This window comes from Henckelia pumila, chromosome 2, assembly GCF_033568475.1.
Source record: "Henckelia pumila isolate YLH828 chromosome 2, ASM3356847v2, whole genome shotgun sequence".
Lineage (NCBI taxonomy): Eukaryota > Viridiplantae > Streptophyta > Magnoliopsida > Lamiales > Gesneriaceae > Henckelia > Henckelia pumila.
The window spans coordinates 102,163,689-102,186,797 of NC_133121.1; the positions used below are offsets into that span (position 1 = coordinate 102,163,689).

General features: G+C 36.0%; 1 protein-coding gene across 1 annotated transcript; it reads right to left on the reverse strand.

Annotated features, from left to right (window-relative positions):
* Positions 1-940: 940 nt before the first annotated feature.
* Positions 941-15,025, reverse strand: LOC140880657 (uncharacterized). The gene is made up of 18 exons (XM_073285286.1): positions 14,834-15,025; positions 13,942-14,021; positions 13,620-13,670; positions 12,482-12,997; positions 12,137-12,394; positions 10,453-10,518; positions 9,945-10,121; positions 9,322-9,373; positions 8,966-9,250; positions 6,843-6,953; positions 6,285-6,476; positions 5,324-5,599; positions 4,252-4,875; positions 3,170-3,660; positions 3,021-3,081; positions 2,866-2,934; positions 1,915-2,337; positions 941-1,342 (listed from the first exon to the last, which is right to left on the reverse strand). The coding sequence occupies exons 1-17, from the start codon at positions 15,023-15,025 to the stop codon at positions 2,266-2,268; spliced, it is 3,573 nt and encodes a 1,190-aa protein (XP_073141387.1). The 3' UTR covers positions 941-1,342; positions 1,915-2,265.
* Between the last annotated feature and the right edge of the window lie 8,084 nt (positions 15,026-23,109).

The following is a 23,109-nucleotide window of genomic DNA, read 5'->3' on the forward strand; positions in this document are numbered from 1 at the left end:
TTATGATAGTTTTATTTATTTATTAATTATTTGAATCAAGAATTTTTTATTTTTAAATGAATGATTCTTTCATATTTTTTACGAGGCATATAATTATCTTAAAATTTATAATGTAGATAAATATATGATTGAATTGAAAAATATAAATAAAGATATAACTGAAATAAATACATAAAAAAGAGACTATTTTAAGAAAATAAAAAAATATAAGTAAAAATTATATAATTATTAAGACATAATCGTAATTTCAAATAAAACACCGCTGAAGAACAAAATGGTAATTTATCTGTTTGGTACAAGTATAATTAGTACATGTATAACTTATCATATCTAATCCCGTGTTTTTTTCGTCATACTATTTATCCATCTATTAATTATTTATTTTATATCAATCAAATAATTGAATTTAAATTACTATATTACCCTTATAAATAATATTATTCATATTTTATTTATTCTTAAAAGAACAAAATGATCATTTATCATTTTTATATAAATTTAATCAATCAAATCAAATAAACTATAATCTATTAATCAAATCAAAAACTATATTAACTATCATTTTTTATTTATTTTATATTACATTATATTACTTATCTATGTATTATTTATCTCATCATCGAACCAAACGATATCTTTTAAAGTTTATCAGCATGTAAACGTCAACTTTAATTAATAGTATAGATGATAAAAGATTATCGGTTGTGTTGCGGTCTGCTGGGCTGATCTCTCTCTTTCATTTTCTTGTTTGCCTTCCAAATTAAATCTAGGAATTCCATGTTTTCCAATTCAATGATTAAGATTATACATTAAAAATAATATATAGTATATTGATGCAAAATATTGAATTAATTGCATGAATCAATCGATATGACTTTTGTGACTTGTATGCATAGCCATAGTTAATATGAAGCCTATTATGCATGTAAAAATCCTCCTATTAACCCAATCAATGAGGAATGCATTAAAACTTGCACAAATTTAAGTTATTTACAGGTTCTATAATTACAGACAATCTTTTCTATTTTGCCTAGGATGATGGCAATCCTAAGTAAACAAACAAGAACACAGTAATTCTATACAAATTTGGAAAATTTTTAAAAATAAATATTAGAGAACGAGAAAAGGTCACCAAAATTTCAAGCTAATTATGTACAGATGGATCTCCAACCACCAGAATTGAATTACTCTGTTCTTGCCAACCTTCTCTCAGTTGCATCAAAACAAAAACAGAGCTCTGAAGCTCGCCCGAAGACTTCAGCAATTCGGATGAATAAGGATATGGCATCAGAAAGAATTCCAGATCAGCAGACTTGATATTCATCATATGTACATGCCAATACTGCTTCCACATGAAAAACAGAAGAGAGCAACAATTATCACCAGGAAAGTAAGAGTCACATTAACTTGGACTCGAGGGCGAACTCAAGAAACTGGGAAGTAGGAGGTGATGATTATTTTTTTTTTTAAACAGACTAAATAAATTGTCAAGTTTTCCCATTGGAGAAGGGGGAACCAATCACGCCGACTGGAACAGATTCAGGATGAAACTCTCATAGGAATCATATTAGTAGCATACTGGGAATTTAGCAAAGAGGGTAGACCTGGTGTAATTACAGTGGAAATGTAACGTGTGTTCTTATTTCAAAGGCTGCCGTTCACTGGCCCACCAGCTAGTGTTTTCATATGCCAACACATCATAATTCATAAACTATTTTTCCCACTTAAATAATTAAAATAAACTAATAATTATAACTTCCAGAAATTAACCAATTACACATAAAGAAATCCCGGAAAAACTTTTAATCCAAAAGCTTTAGATGACAAAAGTTAGCCAATCAACATTTGGATCACAAACGCAAATATTTAAGTTTTGGAAGATTATCTCGGAAACAGAAGGTGGAGGTAAAGTACCTGAAGATGGCACAAAGATCAGATCTTCAATACATTTCAGCCTGTCGAGGCAAATCTTGCTGCAAACGTGCAGCCATTTCATAATTATCAGGCTAATGCAAAACACATCTTCTTTTGCAGGCTGGATATTTCAGCATTTCAGAGAAGATCAACTGTGCCGCTTGGATCTGAACACCACTCTGACGAACAAAAAGCTCATGAAGAATATATGGCCAACTCCATAAGATGCATGATAAAAGTTAAGCATCTTGCATCTCACTTCAAAACACATGTTACTCCATAGCAAGAAACCGTCGTCAATTTTGGCGAACGACTAATCCATCAAATAAGACCAATCAAATTAAAAAAACACTATTCATTGGACAGTTGGAGCAAACCACGCATCTGGAGGTATGGATTCTCCAAAAGCTTTTCATTGTTGCTCTGTAAATAGAAGCATAACCCACATCAAATCCCAGAATGTTTCATGATCACAAGAAGAAAGCGCATTTACGAAGATTCTGTTGTGTGCACTGGTATCACAGAATAAATGCTAAGTCTATTCTCCGTGGGACAAAAGTATTAGCAAACCAAGATGAGAGATTGTAAATAAGAGAAGGAAAAAGGAAAACGTCTATCAGAACATCAAATACCAAGCATTATTTGCATGTTACAGGAATCCCTTGTTAGTTCCGCATATTTTTGCTTGTGAATAAACTTGGGATGTATGTCATGCTTTGCATTTAGCCATTTACGTCACACGTGTTATTTGTGAGAACAGGGCCCCACTAAATTTTCAGATCAAAAGAAACCCAGTGTCATATATCTGGACAACAAAGGATGCAACACAAACTGAACTTCCTATTCATATGTTTCTGTTTTCTTCTATTTCAATAAGTATATTTTCCGAAACAGCCAAAGCTAACCCAATACCACATGTTTCATCCAATTAAATAATTATTAAAAAATCACCTGCTGAGCTCTTAAAACAAGACTTTGAAGCATGCGTTGGTAACTTTCTGGTTCCTCTGTCATCATCCTCTGCCAAATATAAATTGTTATGAGGTTTAATATTGTTACAGTCACATTTCACAGCTCAACATCAGCAAAGGACATCAAATACTTGCCTTTAAAAGAAAGGTTGAAGAGTAATATGCCACTCTAGCATCTGTATCATCCAACAATTCCCTGCCAAATACGCATAAAAATATATTCTTTTAAATGGTCATTAAAATGTAAGATTCTGATCGTCAAAGAGTGTAAACTGAAAAGTTACCTAAAGAATTCTTCTCCACCTACTTCAGAGAAAGAAGCAGGATCTGCTGTACATTTACCAATTAAAAGTAAGAGAAGTGTAGCTCTAATATCTGATGTGCCACCTGGAAGATTACCTCTTCCTTTGCTACCTACAGAGACACCCAATGCAATATTATCGGTAGCGGCACCTGCAAGCTGGATCAAAGGCCAATACAATAAGGCAGCAGGAACACGAGCAACCAATTGCATGGGAACAATGGCTTGTCCATGAAGAAGCAGTGCTGCCATGGATGCAGTCTCCAAGTTTGAATAATGTACATCTTTCCCATGTTTGCTGTTCTCATCTCCAATAATATCATCCTGGCCAAGGTTCTCATTAAAGGAGAAACGCTCTGCACCCTCCACCTTCCTTTTCCAATCTGAATCACTAGAATCTTTTACTTGCTTCATATCTCCAAATGGCATATGGACTGCTTTCAAGCACAATTGAGAGAACAGAATATCACACATCTGTTCATGCAGAGGAAAAGAAAACAACAGAGTATTAGTATACACAACAAAAATATTCATACGACCTCACTTCCGTTTAATACACAAGCTACTCGATTATCAAGCAGTATCAATGTAAAGCATATCCCTGCCAGCAAATTATTCTTTATCTGCAGAGTAGTAAGAAAGGCAGAGAAATATATCTGTTTGCCTAAGTTTCTCTGTCCTAGTAAAAGTATGACATCCCAAGACAAGGTCAGACACTTAAAAACATTAATACTTTCACCAACAGCAATATTCATGCATGCCATAATACAGCATGTCATGTAAAAAATAATATCCTGAGAGGGAATCTCAAGTTTCTCCAAGCATTCACCAACAGATCCCTTGGCAGTACTCTACCATGAGAGGATAAAAATATAGAAGAGAAACCACATGGCCAATGGCCTTGATGTCTTCAACAAACATTTTGAGAAATGTGCTCTTCACCTCCTTCCTTAACATAAGTGGATGAGGCCGTACCATTAAAGCTATATTGGATAAATTTATACTTCTTCATATCAGTCTTCCAGGTTAAATACATTTTAACAAATAACATTATAGATTATTTACCTTCAGAATATTCATACGGTCAGTTTCAGTTATTTGAGCCATCAAGGATAAGGCACTGCTCATAATATCGATCACTGTATTTGCTTTCTCAAGACGACTCTTGTCAGGTATATGTACTGCAGAATCACCTCTTATTACATGCTGGACTTCACTCTCATCAAGCAAAAATTTGCACCTTATCAGCAGCCGCTCCAGCACAAATAGAAATCCCCATCGGATATGGCTATTTTTAGATTTGAGAAGCCCGCACAAAAGCCAAATTGATATAGGTACATCAAAATCAGCAGAATAGTCATTAACTGCAGCAAGGGATATTTTCTGCTCCAAGCTGTTAATGTTCGACCAGAGACTCACATCTCCTTCCTCACTTATTTCAGCAACGAGTATGTCCCCTAGCCACAAATACCCATTGTGACGATAAGCATCCCGCTCAGAATGTAGAAGAGAATGCAAAGTTGTCCAAGAGAGCTTTGCCTTCACAGCACCAACACTCCCAAGACCTCCACCAAGGCTTTTGACATACTTGAATGATTTCGTGATTTGAATCATTTGATTAAATTCTTGGTCAAGGTGAGTGAATGATCCTATGAGGGTGTCAAATTTCTCCACAACTTTCTCTAAAAGCTGCAACAGATATTGTTCAATTTAAATTAATGGATTTTTAATCAAAACCCACTTCTTACATGTATGTGTGAGCAAAATCGAAAAAAATTCCTAATCCACCCCTACAAGGAATTACAAGTGGGAAAAGGGGTCCAAGGCATGCAGTTTGTTAAGAAAACTAGTAAAAGGTTTGAAGAGCAACGACTAAAAAGTGGAAAATTAAGACGTCTTTAGCAATCGGCAATCCAATAGAACTGCACATTTTAGAGAATCAAGCCTTTAACCAGGGAAAAAAACAGAGAGAGAATGGCATTGAGGTAGGAAGTTTAGAACATAAAACATAAGCTACTCTTAAAACCTTCTTGTGTGTAAAACTGAATCTCAAATAGACTTGTCCTAGTACTTATTCACACGGGAAATAAAATATAAAGCCATGATTGTGCCGACAAATAAAGAAGTCGAAGTTTACCATCACAAGGCGATCGTTATTAGGATACGTGGACAATGCGGTAGAAACAGATCTCCTCAACAGTTCCACAATACCTTCAACACCCAGCTTGACAGAAATATGCATAGCTTCAGGCGCATCTGCAAGCATGAGCAAGGTAGCAATAGGTCGAACCTCATCATCACTATACTCAGAAACTCCAGATGCCATGCACGTCTCATTTATTTTATGCAAAACATAGTCAAAGAGCACCAGATATAGATTTCTTCTTTCCTCTCTTGAATTTGAAAACACAAACTGCATTCCAAAACAAAAAGGCATATAGATTTAGCAATATTTCTACGTGCACTTTGTGCCTCAAAAAGACCCCCAAAAAATGTATCTTCAATAAAGCATAATTAAAGGAGACTGACAAGCTTGGAATTCAATGAGTGGAAAACCAGAAAGTGTAGGTTTATGGCCGTATTCAAAAGCACACTAAAAATGAAAGGTTGAAAGCATGATTTATATAAAAAAAATTAATAATTCCCATTCAAAATCTGTTCCACTATCTCCTTACATGGAACTATCATTTTCACAGCATATCAGCATCAAGGGGAAAGTGACAAGCGGAGCACTTCGCTCAATCTCTTTCAAAACTCATTCCAGTAGGGACTACCACTAAAATATGAAAGATTCAACTGTTCAATCAACAGAATTACCACTAAAATTTTTATTATGTGGTAAATGGAGGGACCACCACAATAAGAAGTACAGCAAAAACTTTCAAGGATGAACACAAATCAGGCGCATTCAGCTAGTTATAAGGGTGGATTATTCACAATAATGCATTCATTACAGCATAGATAAAAGATGACGAAGCTAAGTTTTTTAACTTAGGAAAAGGTAGATCAAGTCCTTCAATTCTTAATGTCAAAAAAAATACAATCTTCTCTAGCACAGCAAACTCACGCTATTTTCCACGAATTAATTAGAATAATACCTCCACAAATATAAAATCAATTCCCCCAATCAGGTCAACTTGCTTAATAATAAACAATGGGGCAGTTGAAACAACTTTCTCAGGTAGCTCGGACACTTCATAAAACATGTTAGTCATCATGCAAATAAGCTTGCAATGAACTATTTGTGCCCAAGAGTTTCTTCGGCTGATCTGCACGAGTGCCTTAATAACCTGTGAAAATAGAATTCAAAGCTAAAATATAAATGTTTGCCCATAGAATAAATACCCAAACAGAAGGTAGAGGGAGAGCTCAAATCCCACACAATGAGAAAACTGGAAAAACAAGTACAAATTAGAAATAAACAGTCTTTTCATAGCTAGTACAGATGGAAAATAAAGTTTTATAAATGGCGAAGGATATATATCATATACGACTTCAATTGATCATGAAATATTCCACGACTACTTGGAATGACATAATCATTATTTTCTCAACAACTGACGTACTTTTTTTTTATAGGAAACTTACTAGCATTAATAATAAAAAAGAGATGATTACAAAGATTACTACTGAAATAAGGCTGTAGATGTACTCACTCTAATATCAAGACCTTTTAATCTGCTCCTCCGAATTTTGCCTCTATCACAGACAAAATACAGTAAACAGCTCAAGGAAGAAGCCCAGACAGACTCTTCTTTCTCTTCAATCTGAGAAACAGTCGTGTATCTCTGAGGAACTTTGATACAAGAAAAAATATTCGAATTTGAAGATATGAAGATATTGAAACATATAAAAAAAAGCTAGTTGGGGTGAGGGGGGGGCCATGACGGCACCACCAATCAGATAAAAAAATATAAACTCGAGTAGCAATAATTTAGCCACATTATTAGAATTTAGAAATATATCTCATTAGTTTGGTACTACGTTTGGAGGACATTTTCAGCTTACGTGGTCTAAACAAATACACACACGGAGTAACAGAGAAAAACTAAAGCAAAATTCACTGAAGACTCTTTCTGAGTAATCATTAATTTCAATACAATGGAGCAATCCGAAAATTTCACGAGTAAAAGATACTTAACTAGATAATTGATGTCTCTCATAATCACAATATTTTAGTTTTTCACCAGTATGGAGACCAATGCATACCATCACGATAAGCCTCCAACAAGTTGGGTTGCAAATGCCAGAATTTCATTCTAGTCAACATAAAACCTACACACATGTGATTCCATTCTTTTTTTTTCTTGAAATGATAGTTCATTATCATAAACCAAAAAAGAGAGCAATGTACAAGGTCCACTGAACAGAGGCCCACCTGGCATTACAAAAAAAACCATTCGCGGGCCAAATTTCTAACCTATATTATCATGATAACCAGGAATTTTATAGTTAATTTTGAGAAAAAATATTTAAAATTCACTCTAAAAGCATCAAACCATTACAGAAGAAAAATCAGAATTTACACCGCTCCTAGCATATCATATCAAATTCAATGGAATCACAAAAGCGCTGAGGAATAACGTAAAATGACAGATAAAAAATTTTAAATTGCAGTAAAATAAGAGGCAATTTCATTTATTCGCTATTGGGTGTATTTTCTGGGAGAATAAATGTATTCCCAGGAAAATTTTATGGCTAGTAAACATAATTTTTTGCAGAGACATCAAAAGCAAGGAATAAAAACGAGTGACTCACAAGCACATCCATGACTGATCCAAAAAAAAAGAAAAGAAATTGCCATGTTCATCGCAGGCGGGCACAACTGTCAGCCAATACTTTACTACGTGATCAACTCTATGTTTAATTGGGATGAAAAGAAGAATATGAAGGGGAACCTCAACATCAACATAACAACGATGGCCTTCTTTTAATACATTGAAAAAGCAATTAGTAGAAGAAATAGTCAGATATCTAACTAACTAACTCAGTTTGGTTCACCATCAACAATGTGGAAGTTGGAGGACGAGATGGAATACTAATATAAGAAGATTAATCCATAATATAGCAACTGCATACATTTCACGGTGCTAAAGCTTAAAACAGCAATTTTCAGATATCTTTCTTTTCTTTTTCTTTTTCTTTCTCTTTCTCTTTCTCTTTTTCTTTTTCTTTTTCTTTTTCTTTTTTTTTTTTTTTTTTGAAGAAGGGGAAAATCTCCAGATTTCTAACTTAGAAGAACTATCAAACAGTCCAAAACCTGAGAGCAGTCCAAAAAACTCAGCTTCTCTTGTACTTGGCAGGCAAAGTTCTGGGAGTTTGCATCATCCAAAATTTTCTTTACACCCAAATTATAATATGTATAATCTTACTAAATCGATGCCCTTTGCACAACTCAACATAAGGCTTTCAAACGTGGTTGAAGTAGCCTAAATTAGTAATCTCAAGATTATTTGCAACAATTAAATATAAATCAAAGTATAGCTCATTTAAATTTATTTGATTGTCAATTCCGCATATCTTATATTGATGGAAATACTAAGAGATATATCCCACATCAACCAGCAGGGACTCGAGATTATTTGCAACTGTTACAGTAGCCAATCAAATTTCATCTCATTTAAATTTATTTGATTGTCAGTTCCGCATATCTTATATCGATAGAAATACAAAGAGCTTTATCCCACATCAACCATCAGGGTTAATAAGATGATTATGAAGAATAAGATGATTATGAAGCGTTCTGCATAAAAGAAAGATTGATTCATTTAGAATGTACCTGAACAAGATGAAGAAGAATCTCAAAGAGAATGCCTAAAATCCAACATTCAAACTTATCAATAGCTGGCGAATTTTCCCTTTTATTGATATTGTTGGATTTTTTCTTTCCCATAGAGGAAATTTGAGCTCCATTTTCGAAATATACTTCCTTGGGATGCTCTTCTTCAATTACTGTGGAACCATCAGGAGCTGGAGGTTCCAACAGATGTGCATGAACACCAAGGTTTAGAATTAAATCAAAAGCTCGAGCTTTTGACATCACTCTAGAAGAATTTAGCATGTCCTACATCATACAGAAAATACGTAACTATACCTACGGATTAAATATATAACTAAACGTGAAGAAAGAAGTACCTCTAACATGGATAGAGTGAGAGGAGCAGCAGTTTCAGAATCCAAAACATACCTGCAAAACAAGGTTAGAAATTATCATTTGAACTATCAAGCTAAGCAGCCTTCTTTATAGCATACACAGCTTCGGTTATCATAAACGAAAGCTAAGAACTGAATTCAGTCAATTATAGTTGAAATCACTATTTGTACATTTTGAACACTAAGTAGCTTACTTGCTTATGCTCAATCTATATTGTCAAAGACAGCTCTTTTGACATTTTCTGCATGCTATTTTGTGGACAATAAGAAACTATCAGGCCCAAATAAAAGGCCATAAAAAACCAAAGACTCTAATAAAAACATTCTAAAGTACAATGCACGCTGGCTCTCAGATTAGCACAATGAAGGAATTAGTAACCTATTCTTATTGAATTGAAATAGAAGAGCTTTCAAACATCATGCCATCTTTCCATAGAAGTAACACCATTAATCCCCGTCAAATCTCATGAACAACTGTGTTTCCATAACTCACATTCACTCATACAGCCCAGCAAAATCGTATACACCTGCGAATGCATGAATTACACAAAACTCCAATTTATCTTATAGATTACGCAGATGTAAGCAAATGCATCAGAACATACATGTCAATTACAAGTTTGACAAGAACGCTCACAGCAACATCCATCGATGGCCTTCCATTGTGTCTTAACTTAGATGAAATTGTCGAGAGATTGGAATTGGCTGAAGGTGTCTCTGAGTGAACAGCAGCAATAACCTCGCACACCTCTACAGGATTCAACCTCAAAGGTTGTTGTTCACTGAAACAAATAAAAATATATGAGAGAGAGAGAAGAGAGAAGACAGGGAGATTCAAAAAAAAATCAACTAGCTCGTTCGAAGACATATGATGTCGATGGACACGAATGTAGATTCAGGAATAAATGGCCAAGGAAGAACCAAAAATGTAACATATCAGTCAGTAAGAGTGATATAAACAAATGTAAGTAGGCATCCCAACACATGAATAACATCAAATAAGCACACAAGGGAGTTTTGACATCATTAATCATCCACAAGTAGTTGAACCATAGCATGATGGCATGTCATTAACACAATTACACAAATGAAGAAACATTCTTCAATCTTTACCTGTAATGACGATATTGAAAAAGTGGTCTTGCACGAGGGCGGAAGGTGCTTGAATGAGAATCTTCCCTGAATATAGAAGATAAATTAATAGAAATTCAAACCACATCCAAAATAGCATGTAACAAGAAAAATATGAGCATCGCTTAGATATAAAACGTCGTATAGAAACTTCTAAAATATATTTAGTTTGAAGGTGAGGTCAACAAAACTTGGTGTGACTTGAGGTGAAAAATAGAAAGATAACAAGCATTGATCAAACCACTACTAATTAGAAAGAACAAAAGATCCATTCACTTTATTAGTTCTATTGAGGTGAAAAATATAAAGAAAACAAGCATTGATCAAACCACTACTACGTAGAAAGAACAAAAGATCCATTCACTTTACTAGTTCTCTTGTATGCTCACACAACACATGCAAAAAGTAAGAAGCTACAGGATGCCATTGATGAAAGTACCTCCAAGCTTTACTTGCATGTTATAATTAAAGAGTTTTCTGTTTGGTATGCTTCACCAATTCCACCAACTCCTTAAGAACTAATTTCCATCAGGCATCCTTTTAAAACCATGTGATATCTAAGTTATATGTCACAATCAGTGGCCAAGAACCAACCTCATACTATTCCTCTTGATCATTATAATTACTATGAATACAACTGTAATCTATGCACAGGGATATCTGATAATTTAAATCTATGTTTTCATCTTGTTCGGAGCACATGTGTTTGACCTCATACGCAATAAAGGAAGAGTACTCACCAGAGAAGAATATAGCTAATATCATAACACATATTCGTAACCAATAAAAAGGACAGATATAGGTTATCTCATACTCCATCTTTTCGCTAAATATATACATTATGCAGGGTTATGTAAAAGTAGTAGATAAAGCACATGAGCTCATAGACTTTCGAATAACTGAGCAAAGAATTAAAACAAAACAGTCCGCAGGAACCAGTCACGTCAATCTAAAGCTCCGACACCCTAAAATCTCAAACATTGTTCGTGCCCCAACCCCTCACAAGCAGCAATGTGTTCTACTAGCAACTATTTTGAATTCAAATGTAGTGTAAATAATTAACCTCAGTTTCTAAAGGAGTTCAATACATGGTCTTGTAAAGCCACTCTCACATATCCCACAATTTGACATTGGACAGGCAATTACCATCACACCTTAAACAAATCACGTAGTCTTTCTCTCACATTTAAACTTATACATCCACCTATTCATAATATTAGTCAGTTAAATTGAGGGGTATCACAGACAATTACACAGATTTAAATGCAGAGGCTTCTCCAAATCTTAATCCCCCAACAAAAGTAGGCAACTTAAGTAAAGCATTCATACTGCACATAAAGATGATTACTGTACATAAGACCTCATAGTCTCTAGTGTGCGAAGACTGAGTATGCTCAACCATAAAAACCATACCCACTTCAGAATGGACAATACAGGTCATCATTCGATTATGGCTCTACCAGACAACAATACTGGAATTTTGGATCACAACTATATAGTCTATATTATGAATGCCAAAATATGATAAAGGAAGAAGAATGCGCCTATATCTCATGCATAACATAATTGAATGGAGTACAGAAAATATATGTAGGATAGCATGAGCATTTAAGGTTAGACCGCATTTTGCATTTCAAAAGAAAATAATCAAAGAAATCGAACATGCCAAATTTGGTTAGATCCTGATTTAGTGCGTTTCAGCGCTGTTATTGCTCTTAAATGTGAAAAGGCTGAAGCAGAATTGGTAACGGTGGTGAGCAGTGATGGCTGCAAAAGCTGATCAAGATATCGCATGTCTGCACTCCCAAATATTCTCCAAGCTTCACCCTTCATTTTCGCTTCCATGTCCCCCACAAGAAGAGCTGCAGCGCCTACTTCTAAAAAGTTACGAGAACGCACTTCTGGGGAATTCAGCATAAGTTCACTGTACCCGAGCATTAGAGAAATCATTAAAGCAAAATCATGTATCATAATTAGCTGAATGCAGCAGCTGAAAACATAAGAATAGCACCTTTTGGGCAACAGAAGTGATGACTGTTGATCTCCACACCAGCGCCATCTGAAAACATCAGTTGCTAAAAATTCATCATCTTCAATTTCATCAACTTCTTCAGCAATTGGAGATTCAGAAACAGATGTCACAGATGCATCTTTGCTCTCCAGAGATTCTTTACCATTCGCAGGGTTTAATTGAACACTAAATGATCTGCTTAATAAAGATGACAAGGTTGGAAGTAATTGTCTTGATGCTGATGGGGCTCCAGCAAAAGCTGCTGGTTGGAATGATCGTTTCGGGATGTGTTGGGCTACTAAAGAGCGAACATAATTTAAGGATTTAACAAGCGCTCCAGTCGCAAAACTTGATACAGGCAAAGGATTTACATTTATAGATGGCACAGTTCCAGATTGTTGGCTTAAGGAACGTGACCATGGTGCTAATTTACGGTTAGGGTTCACATCACACTCAGCAATTATGCTGATGCAAAACCGGTCAATTTGCAGCAATGTCTCCTCACTGGGTTTATACCTGCAATAAATAAGAGGATTTCAGGATGAGATAATTAGATAAATTAGTTTCATGAGCCAGCGTATGTATTGCCCAATCGTAGAAGCACTTTATTCCTTGCCAACCATCCACACCAAGCTAATTTGTTATTGTACTTAATTATTGCGGCAAAGGCATGGGAATCACGTGAATTTTCTACATAAAAATACTTTGAACTGTTTTCTTTTTAAGAGATCAAATGAGCCTGGCAGGGATACTATAATTGGTCCTTACTCAGCGAGTCAACAAAGTAAAAATGTGATCACACATTTTTATTAGACTACGTAAATACGTCAAAATAACTGCCACTGTCAGGCAATGCTTTGTAATAATATTTTCGTTTTTTTTAATGGTGTTTCTGATCTTATGTTGTCCATATAGATTATAACACATACACGTTTTTCAAGATACAATTTTCGATTTCCATAAATATGAAAACAAAACTTCCAGCCTTAATTTGCAGCAACGATTGTGTTGGACTGTGAACAAATTATACATACAGTATATCTCTTTATGTTGTGAATCATGAAATACAACTTATGATTCATTCTCATGTCCAAGGTCTCCAAAGGAAGAAAATTGTAAAATGGTCAGAGGAGATCACCTTAAAAGATGTCGTTTGATAAGTGACACGCACCTCGCAACTACAGCTGGGCTGCTCATACACAGCAAAAAATAAGTCTCATGCTATGAAAATATCAAAAACAATGAGGTCAATCTCCAAAATGCTATGTGGACAAGATATAAAAGATCAAGAATGAAACATGTAGTGCCGAATATTATAAAACATTGATGATCATTAAGAATGGTATAGTTTGTGGTCCAATCTACAAATTCATAACTGCAAAGATACTGGCAGAATACGATTAAAAGAGACATTAACTGAAGTAACAACTAGTAGCTTGATTTAAAAAGCAGTTGCCTACCTGCGTTCCCTCTCGGCAAGAGTGTGCTCTAGAATCACCACATATGCCAAGTCTATAGTCGCATGTGTTGCCAGGTATTCCTGCCATTAAAATAACAAATCCGGGTCACATAAAATCACTCACCCTTTCACCTCTTGGAACATATCCATCAGTGGTGAGTCTAATAAGTAAATCAATGCAAAACAACACGACTATATTGAAGTGAGGCCTGAATAAAGAGAACTTAGAGCTGAACTTTTTTCCAAAGTCAGAAATCAAATTCCAGCACAAGGCGCAGTCATAATTGGTTTGTACATTTAACAAATGAAGCAAATTTAAGTGAAAACAATGGATGAAATCTAATAAAATGCTTGATTGGTGTTGTAATTTGGATAATTAGTTCATTCTTAACCAACACGTTTCGCACGAATCTGGAATGCTGTCAGTACATCATTTACGAAGTCGTGCTGAAACAGTCTGCTAGACATCCTGCAGTTACGCACATCTTGGCTGTTTTTATTGTCAGTTTCTCAGTTTCATTAGGCACACAATTACAACAGGTAAAAGAAATCGCACAAAAATGGCATCAACACCACAAAAAGTAAACTTTTAACTGAAATTATAAAGTAACAGATACATTAAAGATTTACCCATGGTATCTTGATCACATACATTTTCAGGGGAAAACATTCCCTTTTTACAATCCACGACCCCGGAATCAATTCCCAGCTCAATTCACCCACTAAGACCCATCCCGTACAAAAATTCCCACAATGCACATTCAAAATCAGAATTTGACCCAACAAAATACCAAATACAAGGGCAAGAAAGCACCGGTAATTTCGAGCAAAGAACAGTAAACAAGATCTGAAAGCAAGCGAAAAATTGAGCGAGAAGTGGCATGTATCCAAACCCGTAATGTCCGGGATGCTTCGAGATTCGTCGGAGCGGCAGTGGACAAACAATCCGCGACAGCTCGACGAAGCGGCTCGGGAGGCTTTTTCAAAGCGGAGGATCTCAACCTAGACACTCCGCCCCCGCCCCCGCCGCCCAACGGCATCCTGAAGCTGGCTGGGCTCCTCGATGGACTGTAACTGGTGGACATCGTGGACAAAAGTAATATAATAATACAGTTTGCCTGTCTCGGTGGAATTTATATATTTAACAGCCTGTCTTATTTTTTTAATGCATACTCTCCATGTATTTTGAATATGAATAAAATTGTAATAAAAAATAAAATTTTTAAACTTTCAAAATATATCAAACCACATATTTTTTAAAATTTTCTTCACTCAATTGTGTTTTTCATCACAAATGAAGAGATCTATTTATAGATTCTCATTTTAGAATAATCCAAAAATAAATACATAATCACATACATCATCACACACTAATATTCAACATTCAACTCTTAATTATTTTCAAAACTCTCCCTTGTGATGATGATCGTGATACAATGATTGTCTTCATTACGTGTTTTTATATTGTCTCGTTAAAAACTTTACTAGGAAAAACTCATTGGGATAAAAATCATAGTAACGTAAAAAGAGTGCAGCCACGTAAACTCCCCCTCATGTTAACACGAGTGATTCTTCACATATTTCGTATATTGCGCATCCCGATGTTATATTAATGTTTTCTGAATATTGTCGTAGGAAGTGCCTTTGCGAAGAGATCTGATGAGTTTTCACTTGATTGAATGTAATGAATATTAATATCTTTATTCTTCTGAAGCTCTTGGGTGAATGCGAATAACTTAGGGGGAATATGTTTGGTTCTATCGCTTTTGATGTATCCTTATTTTATTTGAGCAACACATCCAGCATTAACTTCGTATAGTGTCACAGGCTCATTGTCTACTGATAATCCGCACGAGGTTTAGATATGTTGGGTCATCGATTTTAGCCACACACATTCCCAGCTTGTTTCATGTAGAGCAATAATTTCGGCATGATTTGATGAATTTGTTACGAGTGTTTGTTTCTGTGAACGCCAAAAAATTGTAGTTCCTCCACGAGTAAATACATATCCGGTTTGGGAATGTGTCTGATGTGAATCAGATAAGTATCCAGCATCAACATAACCAATTATACTTTGATTGGTATTTTTTTAATACAAAAGTCTCAGATCTGTCGTTGCTCGTAGATAACGAAATATATGTTTAATTCTGTTTCAGTGCCTTTTTGTTGGATATGAACTGAATCTTGCCAATAAATTTACAACAAACGCTATATCAGGTCTAGTACAATTTGCAAGATACATAAGTGCGCCAATTGCACTTAGATATGGTACTTCTGGACCAAGAATAACTTCGTCGTCTTCACATGGACGGAATGGATCTTTTTCTAAGTGTAATGATCTAACAAGTAACAATCATTGGAGTACTTAAAGAATTTGATTTATCCATATTAAAACGTTTAAGGACATTTTCTGTATAATTTGACTGGTGAACAAATATTCCACATTCCTTTTGTTCAATTTGCAAACCCAGACAATAATTGGTTTTTCCAAGGTCCTTCATTTCAAATTCTTCCTTAAAATACAACAAAACTTTTTGAATCTCCTTATTCGTTCCAATGATGTTTAAATCATTAACACATACAACAATACTTACGCATTCGGATGTTGTTTTTTTGATGAAAACACAAGTGCATATTGGAACGTTTACATATCTCTTTTTAATCAAGTATTCACTTAGCCGATTGTAACGCCTTGATTTTATCTTAATTGACTTTATTTGAGATAATCGGAGATTTCAGAGTTCGAGAGCCGACTTGATTTTGATCAGGGTCCTTTTTGTAAATTTTGGATTTTTTAGGGACTAAAATGCAAATTTTGGATTTGTTAGATATTTATAGCTCCTTTGACTATTCTTTTCACTCCATCATCCCCTCCATCACGCCATCCACCATTTGAGACGCCTCCCAAGCTTTTCCAAGCTTTCAGATTTCTCCCCGAGCTCGATCCGTCCGCTGGAAATTATTTCTGAAGGCAGATTAACGATCACGGCTGCGAGAGCTTCGTTCTATCGTAAGTTTTTCTACGATCAAATACATTCTAATTTTTGGATGTTGTTAGAATCGTTCGAGATTCGAGTATGTTGTTCTTGGCAGAGTTCTGATCGTTTATTATCTGTCGATTTTGAAATAGAGCGTCATTCGGAATTGTTATGATTTTTGAAGTGATTTTCGAAAATGTGAGTTTGGAGATGTGTTGGATTTGAGTTGGAATGTTTGAATGATGATTGTTATGAGTTGTTTGGATTGATATTATGTTGTCTGCGTTTTTGGTTTATCATAATATAGCCGTTATGTCGTCAGTTTGAAGTTTGGATATCGTTACGTCATTTTGATTGATTGAGGTTTGATTAAGAGATTGAACACCGATATTGATATTGATGGCTTCTTTTGATAGATTGATTTGAAGCCAGTGGAGTTGCGAGGTTGCAGCTTTGTGCAGTTTGAAGATTGTAGCTGGTATAGTATCGATCTTCTTATTATCGACTATGAAGTTTGATTGAATCTTGAATGAGTATATTGTTGTTGTTTCCAGGTTGGAGCATCGACGTTTGAGAAGGTATAAGATGACTTAGACTGGAATGGAACGATTAACTCGAATCCGACTTGATTCGAGTGTTTCGGAGAAATCACATACTTGCATGTTTACGTGAACTAATTGAGTTTTGATTGAATGTATTAGAATTCATATGCATTCATATTGAGCCAAGCGATTGTTTTCATTTTGAATTAGACGTTCTGGGATTATAGTTGAGTGGCTTTGTAGGCGATTTACTATAATTGCAGATTGATCTCTCTATAATGCTCCGGAGTCTAAAGGATTGAAGTATACATCATCCACCTCGAAAGGAGAGTTCGGTGTGATCGTTCTGATAATTTATCCTTGGGATCCCACCTGAAGAAAGAAAAGGCTAGATGCATTTTGATTATCAGAGAAGATAATCTAGAGATTTTGAAGTCATGCATTCATTTCACTTTCTGTAGATTATGTGAAAGTTGTTGTGCATCAAGTACTTGAAGTTGTTATTGAATAATATTGCATGTTTGTCTCTTTTACTGGGAATGTTATTCTCACCGGATTATCCCGCTGTTGTCTTGTATTTGCATGTGTGCTTGGCAACAGGTGGGGCAGGACCGAGTCAAAGATCGCATGGATAGGTGGTCGAGTTAATAGAGTGAGGCATTGGCGTTTAGAAGTTGATTTTGTAATCAAACCTAGATTGTTTTCGAACTCTTGTTATTGTATTGTTTTGAATAAGTTAGATTGAAGCATGTTCTACTAGTTGGAGATTGTATAACTTTAGAACTACTTTGTAATGGATCATGCATGTGTATTAATGTTTTTGAGTTGCGTTGTAATGCATGTTTTTGTTTTGGAAATGTTGGAGATGAGTCCTGTTGTTTTTCTGTTGTTTCCTTGTTCTGCAGCAGGGGGCGCTCGGTCTGCACTTTTTAGCAGACCGAGCGCACACCCCCCATCGAGAAAAACAGCAGGTTGCTGTTTTGGAGGCGCCCGGTCTGCTGTTTTTAGCAGACCGAGCGCACCCCCTGTTTTAAAAAAAAATTATTGCTTTCTTTTAGTCTTGGTTATTGTATGCTTATTTTGTGTAATCCGAGATTAGTTGTTTAGAACCGAGGTCTCACATTAAGTGGTATCAGAGCGATAAGTTCTTGGTCGAACTAGAGTGAGCGGGGTAGATCGAGTTCGCATGAATTGAATTCTCGCATATGACTGAGTTATTTAAATTGATTTGTTTAAATATCATGCGTGCATGCTTTATTAATTGAGAATTATTTGAATTACATGACTATGTGATTTAAATTATAAAACATGATTTACTTGAGATATAAATGTTTTGTTATCAACTGGTATCCGAATTCTGAGAGGTTGCAAGGGCACCGAATTGCAGCGATTGAGATATCATGTGTCCTAACCTTTGATTATCAGATGGGTCCTCATCAAGTTATTAACAGGAACCCACCGCCAGTTACTCCTCCGAATGAGCAAGCTAGTACAGAAGTCGATCAGTTGGATGCCACAACGACGCCGATGGAAACCTTGCTGAAGAGGTTTCAGTCGTTTAACCCTCCTTTTTTGCTGGGTACAGAGAATCCTATTGACTGCGAGAGCTGGTTGGATGACGTTGATCAGTTGTTCGATTCCCTTGACTATTCGGATGACCGCAGAACCAGGTTGGTCATTCATCAGCTTTGTGGTGTTGCAAAGAACTGGTGGATCACGACGAAGAGATCCATTGAGAACCGAGGTACAACTATTAACTGGAATCTGTTTAAGTCTGAGTTTTATAAGCGGTTTTTCCCAGTTTCGTACCGAAAGGACAAGGGAGCCGAGTTTGCCAATCTGAGTCAGGGGAATTTGAATATTGAGGAATATGTGGCCAAGTTTGATAGTTTGCTGAGATTTGCTCGCACATTGCCGACAACGAAGAAGCAAAAGCCAACCAGTTCAATGGTCTGAACCCTGATATCTTCACGCTGGTAAACACTGCTAGACCTGATAATTTTGCGGATGCCATGAATCATGCAAAAGGAGCGGAAGCAGGTTTGTGGAGACAGAGAGGAGGTCAGTTTGTGCCGCAACAGCAGCAAGGACAGTTCCAGGCACAACCTTCTCAATATCAGAACCAACCGTCCCAATACCAAAATCAATCTTTTCAGTTTTAGAATCAACCACCGAGTTCTGAGGGTGGTAGCGGTAGAAGTAATAAGAAAGATTACTATCATCCGAAGTGGAAGCAGTTTAAGAAGCACGGAGGCAGTTCTTCGACCTCTAGTGGCTCGAGGCAGTATGGATCGGGACAAAGTTCGGGTCAGTCAGGCATGTCTTGTGCCAATTGCGGAGGTCATCACACCAGTGATCAGTGTAGAGGTATTTTTGGAAGCTGCTATATCTGTAACCAGGCGAGGCACTTTGCCAGAGCGTGTCCTCAGCGTGTCCTTGAGCAAGCACATAGTGGAAGTTCTTCGAGACAGATAGCTCAGCCTCAGCAGCAAGCACCTACTGTCCATTCTTTCCAACCTCAGCAGCAGAATAGACAGGAAGGTAATCAGTATGCAAGCCAACCTCCCAGACAACAGGCACGAGTTTTTGCTCTGTCTGAGGATCCGCAGACTCAGGCTGCACCCGATAATGACAGATCAGGTAATGTTCGATTTTGGGTTTTCTATTCTTATTGACTGATGATACGAGTGAGTATCTTGCCTTCTTATTGAATAATCTGTTTAATGTTTATCGTGCTCTTTAACTTTGGTTGAATCGTTTGAATTGACGAGTACTCTAGTAGTGCTGTTAATATTTTTATTAATCGGATCTTTCAGAATATTAGTTGAAACTAGGAATTTCTATCGATGTTTCTTGTCTTTTTGGTATCAGAGTTGTACTGATCATTCAGAGCTTTTGAGGATCGTATAGCAGATGTTTGTGCCGAGCAGTCGTATGCTATTCTTTGATGTCTGAATTTTTTTTGGATCGAATTGTCTTCCTCGATTTTATGATCTGGTGATGAAATTTCTGTCGATCAGCGCTCCAGTATACTGATTTTCGGTACTAATGATCTTTCAGTACTTGGCATTATTTTATCAATATTTTGGGATGTATTATTATTCAGAGGAACCGCGCTCTAGTCTATACATCGAGACGACGAAAGACGCTCGAGACTCAATGTCTGAATCTGGACCTTGAGCTCGCAGCGATCTTATTGATTAGAAGATCTGTTATCTATTTTTTTTTCCTATGAGGGAATTTCCGCATTCCTTCCTAATCTTAAGAGTTTTAGTATTTATTTCGCAGATGGAACTGATTTGGAGGCAGAGAAGAGGATTAGATTGTATGAAATTTTTGACTGCGAATCTTTATCTGAGGAATTGTGTAAGGCCCAAAAATATTAAGTTATTAATGACGGGATTTAAGATTTAAATTTTGAATAAGAGAAAATATGAATTTAATAATTTATGAAAATTAGAGATTTCAATTTCGGGTCAAAAATATTTAATTTGAGGATTTTTCGGATTTTAAGATTTTAATATCCGGAATTATTAAATTAAAAGATTAAAAATATTTGAATTGATATTTATGGAATTTAAGACGTAAATTCTAAGATTATAAATATAAAGGATTGACTGTGAGGATGAAATCCGAGCAAGGACCAATTTGAAAATATTGAATTATTCAAGAACTAAAATGCGATAAGGTCTGAAATGATTTAATTTTAATTCGAAAATATTTAATTTGAGAATATTTAGAGTTTAGACTTAAATTCTAATATTCTTAAATTATTTAGGATTGAAATTGAATTAAATCGCTTGTCCGGGGACTAATTTGCAATTATGCCAAAGTTCAGGGGCCAAAGTTCAGGGGCCAAAGTGCAATTTGGTCAAGCTAGTGGGATTTATATTTGTCTAGAATGGTATACACGTGTATATCACTTCCTTATCAGATGTTAAAGGTGAGAAATCAGATTCATAACTCCCATGGCCAATTCTTGCACTTTCAATTTGATATAAATTGATCCGCCCGATAGAATTTTCGATTGATCATATATTTGCGATCACAGCTCCGAGTGCTACGTTTTGACATAAGTTTTATGAAGTTCTACCATGTTTTAATTTTATGAGGTTGTTAGAATTAATATTTGATTGTATAAATGTGTTCTAGCATATACGACGATAGTGTAACACCCGATATTTTAATATGTAAATTCGCATGCATAATTAGGAAATTTATTTATTTAAAATTTTATATTTATGGGTTAAATAATTATGTGAAATTATTTGTGCATGTTTTAAGTTATTTTTAAGCATTTAACCCATAATTAGTTAATTTTCATGATTTATGGAAATTTAATTATTTTATCGCGTAGACGGGACCGTGGACGGACGAGATGACAACTTTCTATCCAATTTATTTCATGAGCATTTTTAGAGCCCAAAAATATTATTTTGAGTTTTATTTTCTCAAAATTATCACTATTTAATTTTATATAATTTTAGGAGTCCATTTTTATCCAAATTTAGCCAAAATAATGACTTTTTACTATCTTTAAAATTCCCTTAATTATATATTTCGGGATTTTATTAAAGTTATCAGATTTTAAATATTATTTAGAGTTTTTAAGTTATATATATATATATTGTATATTTAAAACCCTTATTAATATTTTAATTATCCTAAACCTTATTTTATTCTAATTACCCTAAACCTACCCCAAAATCCTACGTTAAATCTTCTAGCCGCCACCCCACCTCTCCTTCATCTTCTTCAGACGATTTTAGCTCCAAGCCTCCTTTGGTGATCGGTTTTTCAAGCTCCAAATTGGTTGTCATCGCCCCGTCGTCCCGGAATCGTCATCTACGTCTTCTTCTTTCCATTCAAGGGTGCAAGGCATGATTCTTTCTCTAATTTTTGTGCCATATCAGTGCTTATGCGTGTGTGTGTGTATGCATCATTTTTTTTATTCAAGAAATTTCAAAAAATATCGAGATGGGTTGAATGTATGCACTTGTTCACGTTTTTGGGAATCATGCTCACGTTTTTGGTTAAGGGGCGTGCATGGCTGCTGGTCAGGGCTGTAAAGGGGTTCGTCGTGGTCCTTAGGCTAGCTTGGCTCGGTCGGTCATGGGCTAGATAGAGGCCTGGGCGAGCTGGTGCAAGAAGTAGCCATGGGGTGCGCAGGTTAGGGTTTCTGGAAGGAGGGTTCGGCCTTGGGCTAGGGTGAAGGGTTGAGGCCGAGTCAGGGCAGGTTCAAACCGCCCAGACGTGGGCTACGTCTGGGCGGCGGCGCTCCGGCCAGGGGCGGCCGGAGCAGGCTGGCAGCAGCCAAGGAGTGGCTGCTGCTCACGGCCGCAACAGGAACGAGAGTAGGGGCGACGGGTTTAGGGTTTTCAGGGCGGGTCCGGGTCGAATTATGGGTCCGGGTCGGGTCTGGAAGTAAGTGGGTTAAGTTAGTTGTGTCCGGGTTCGGGTTAAGTTAGTTGGGCTCGGGTATTTTATTTTTAAGTTAATTAATAAGTTTAAGGGTTTAATTGGGCTAATTAGTTTAATTAAATTAATGGGCTATATTTAATTTTCTTAGTGGGCTTAAATAATTAATTTAAGTTAGTCCACTAATTTTTATGGGCTTTAGAGCCCATGGAAATTATTGGGCCAGTCTTT

Bases quoted from the DNA above. Each gene is read 5' to 3' on its own strand.
- LOC140880657 (XM_073285286.1), bottom strand. From the start codon at position 15,025: ATGTCCACCAGTTACAGTCCATCGAGGAGCCCAGCCAGCTTCAGGATG. The intron at 10,519-12,136 runs GCATGTTCGATT...TTCTATATTCAG, and splicing joins TCAGGATCTAACCAAATTTG to GGAAGATTCTCATTCAAGCA. The intron at 3,082-3,169 runs GTAACTTTTCAG...CGTATTTGGCAG, and splicing joins GGTGGAGAAGAATTCTTTAG to GGAATTGTTGGATGATACAG.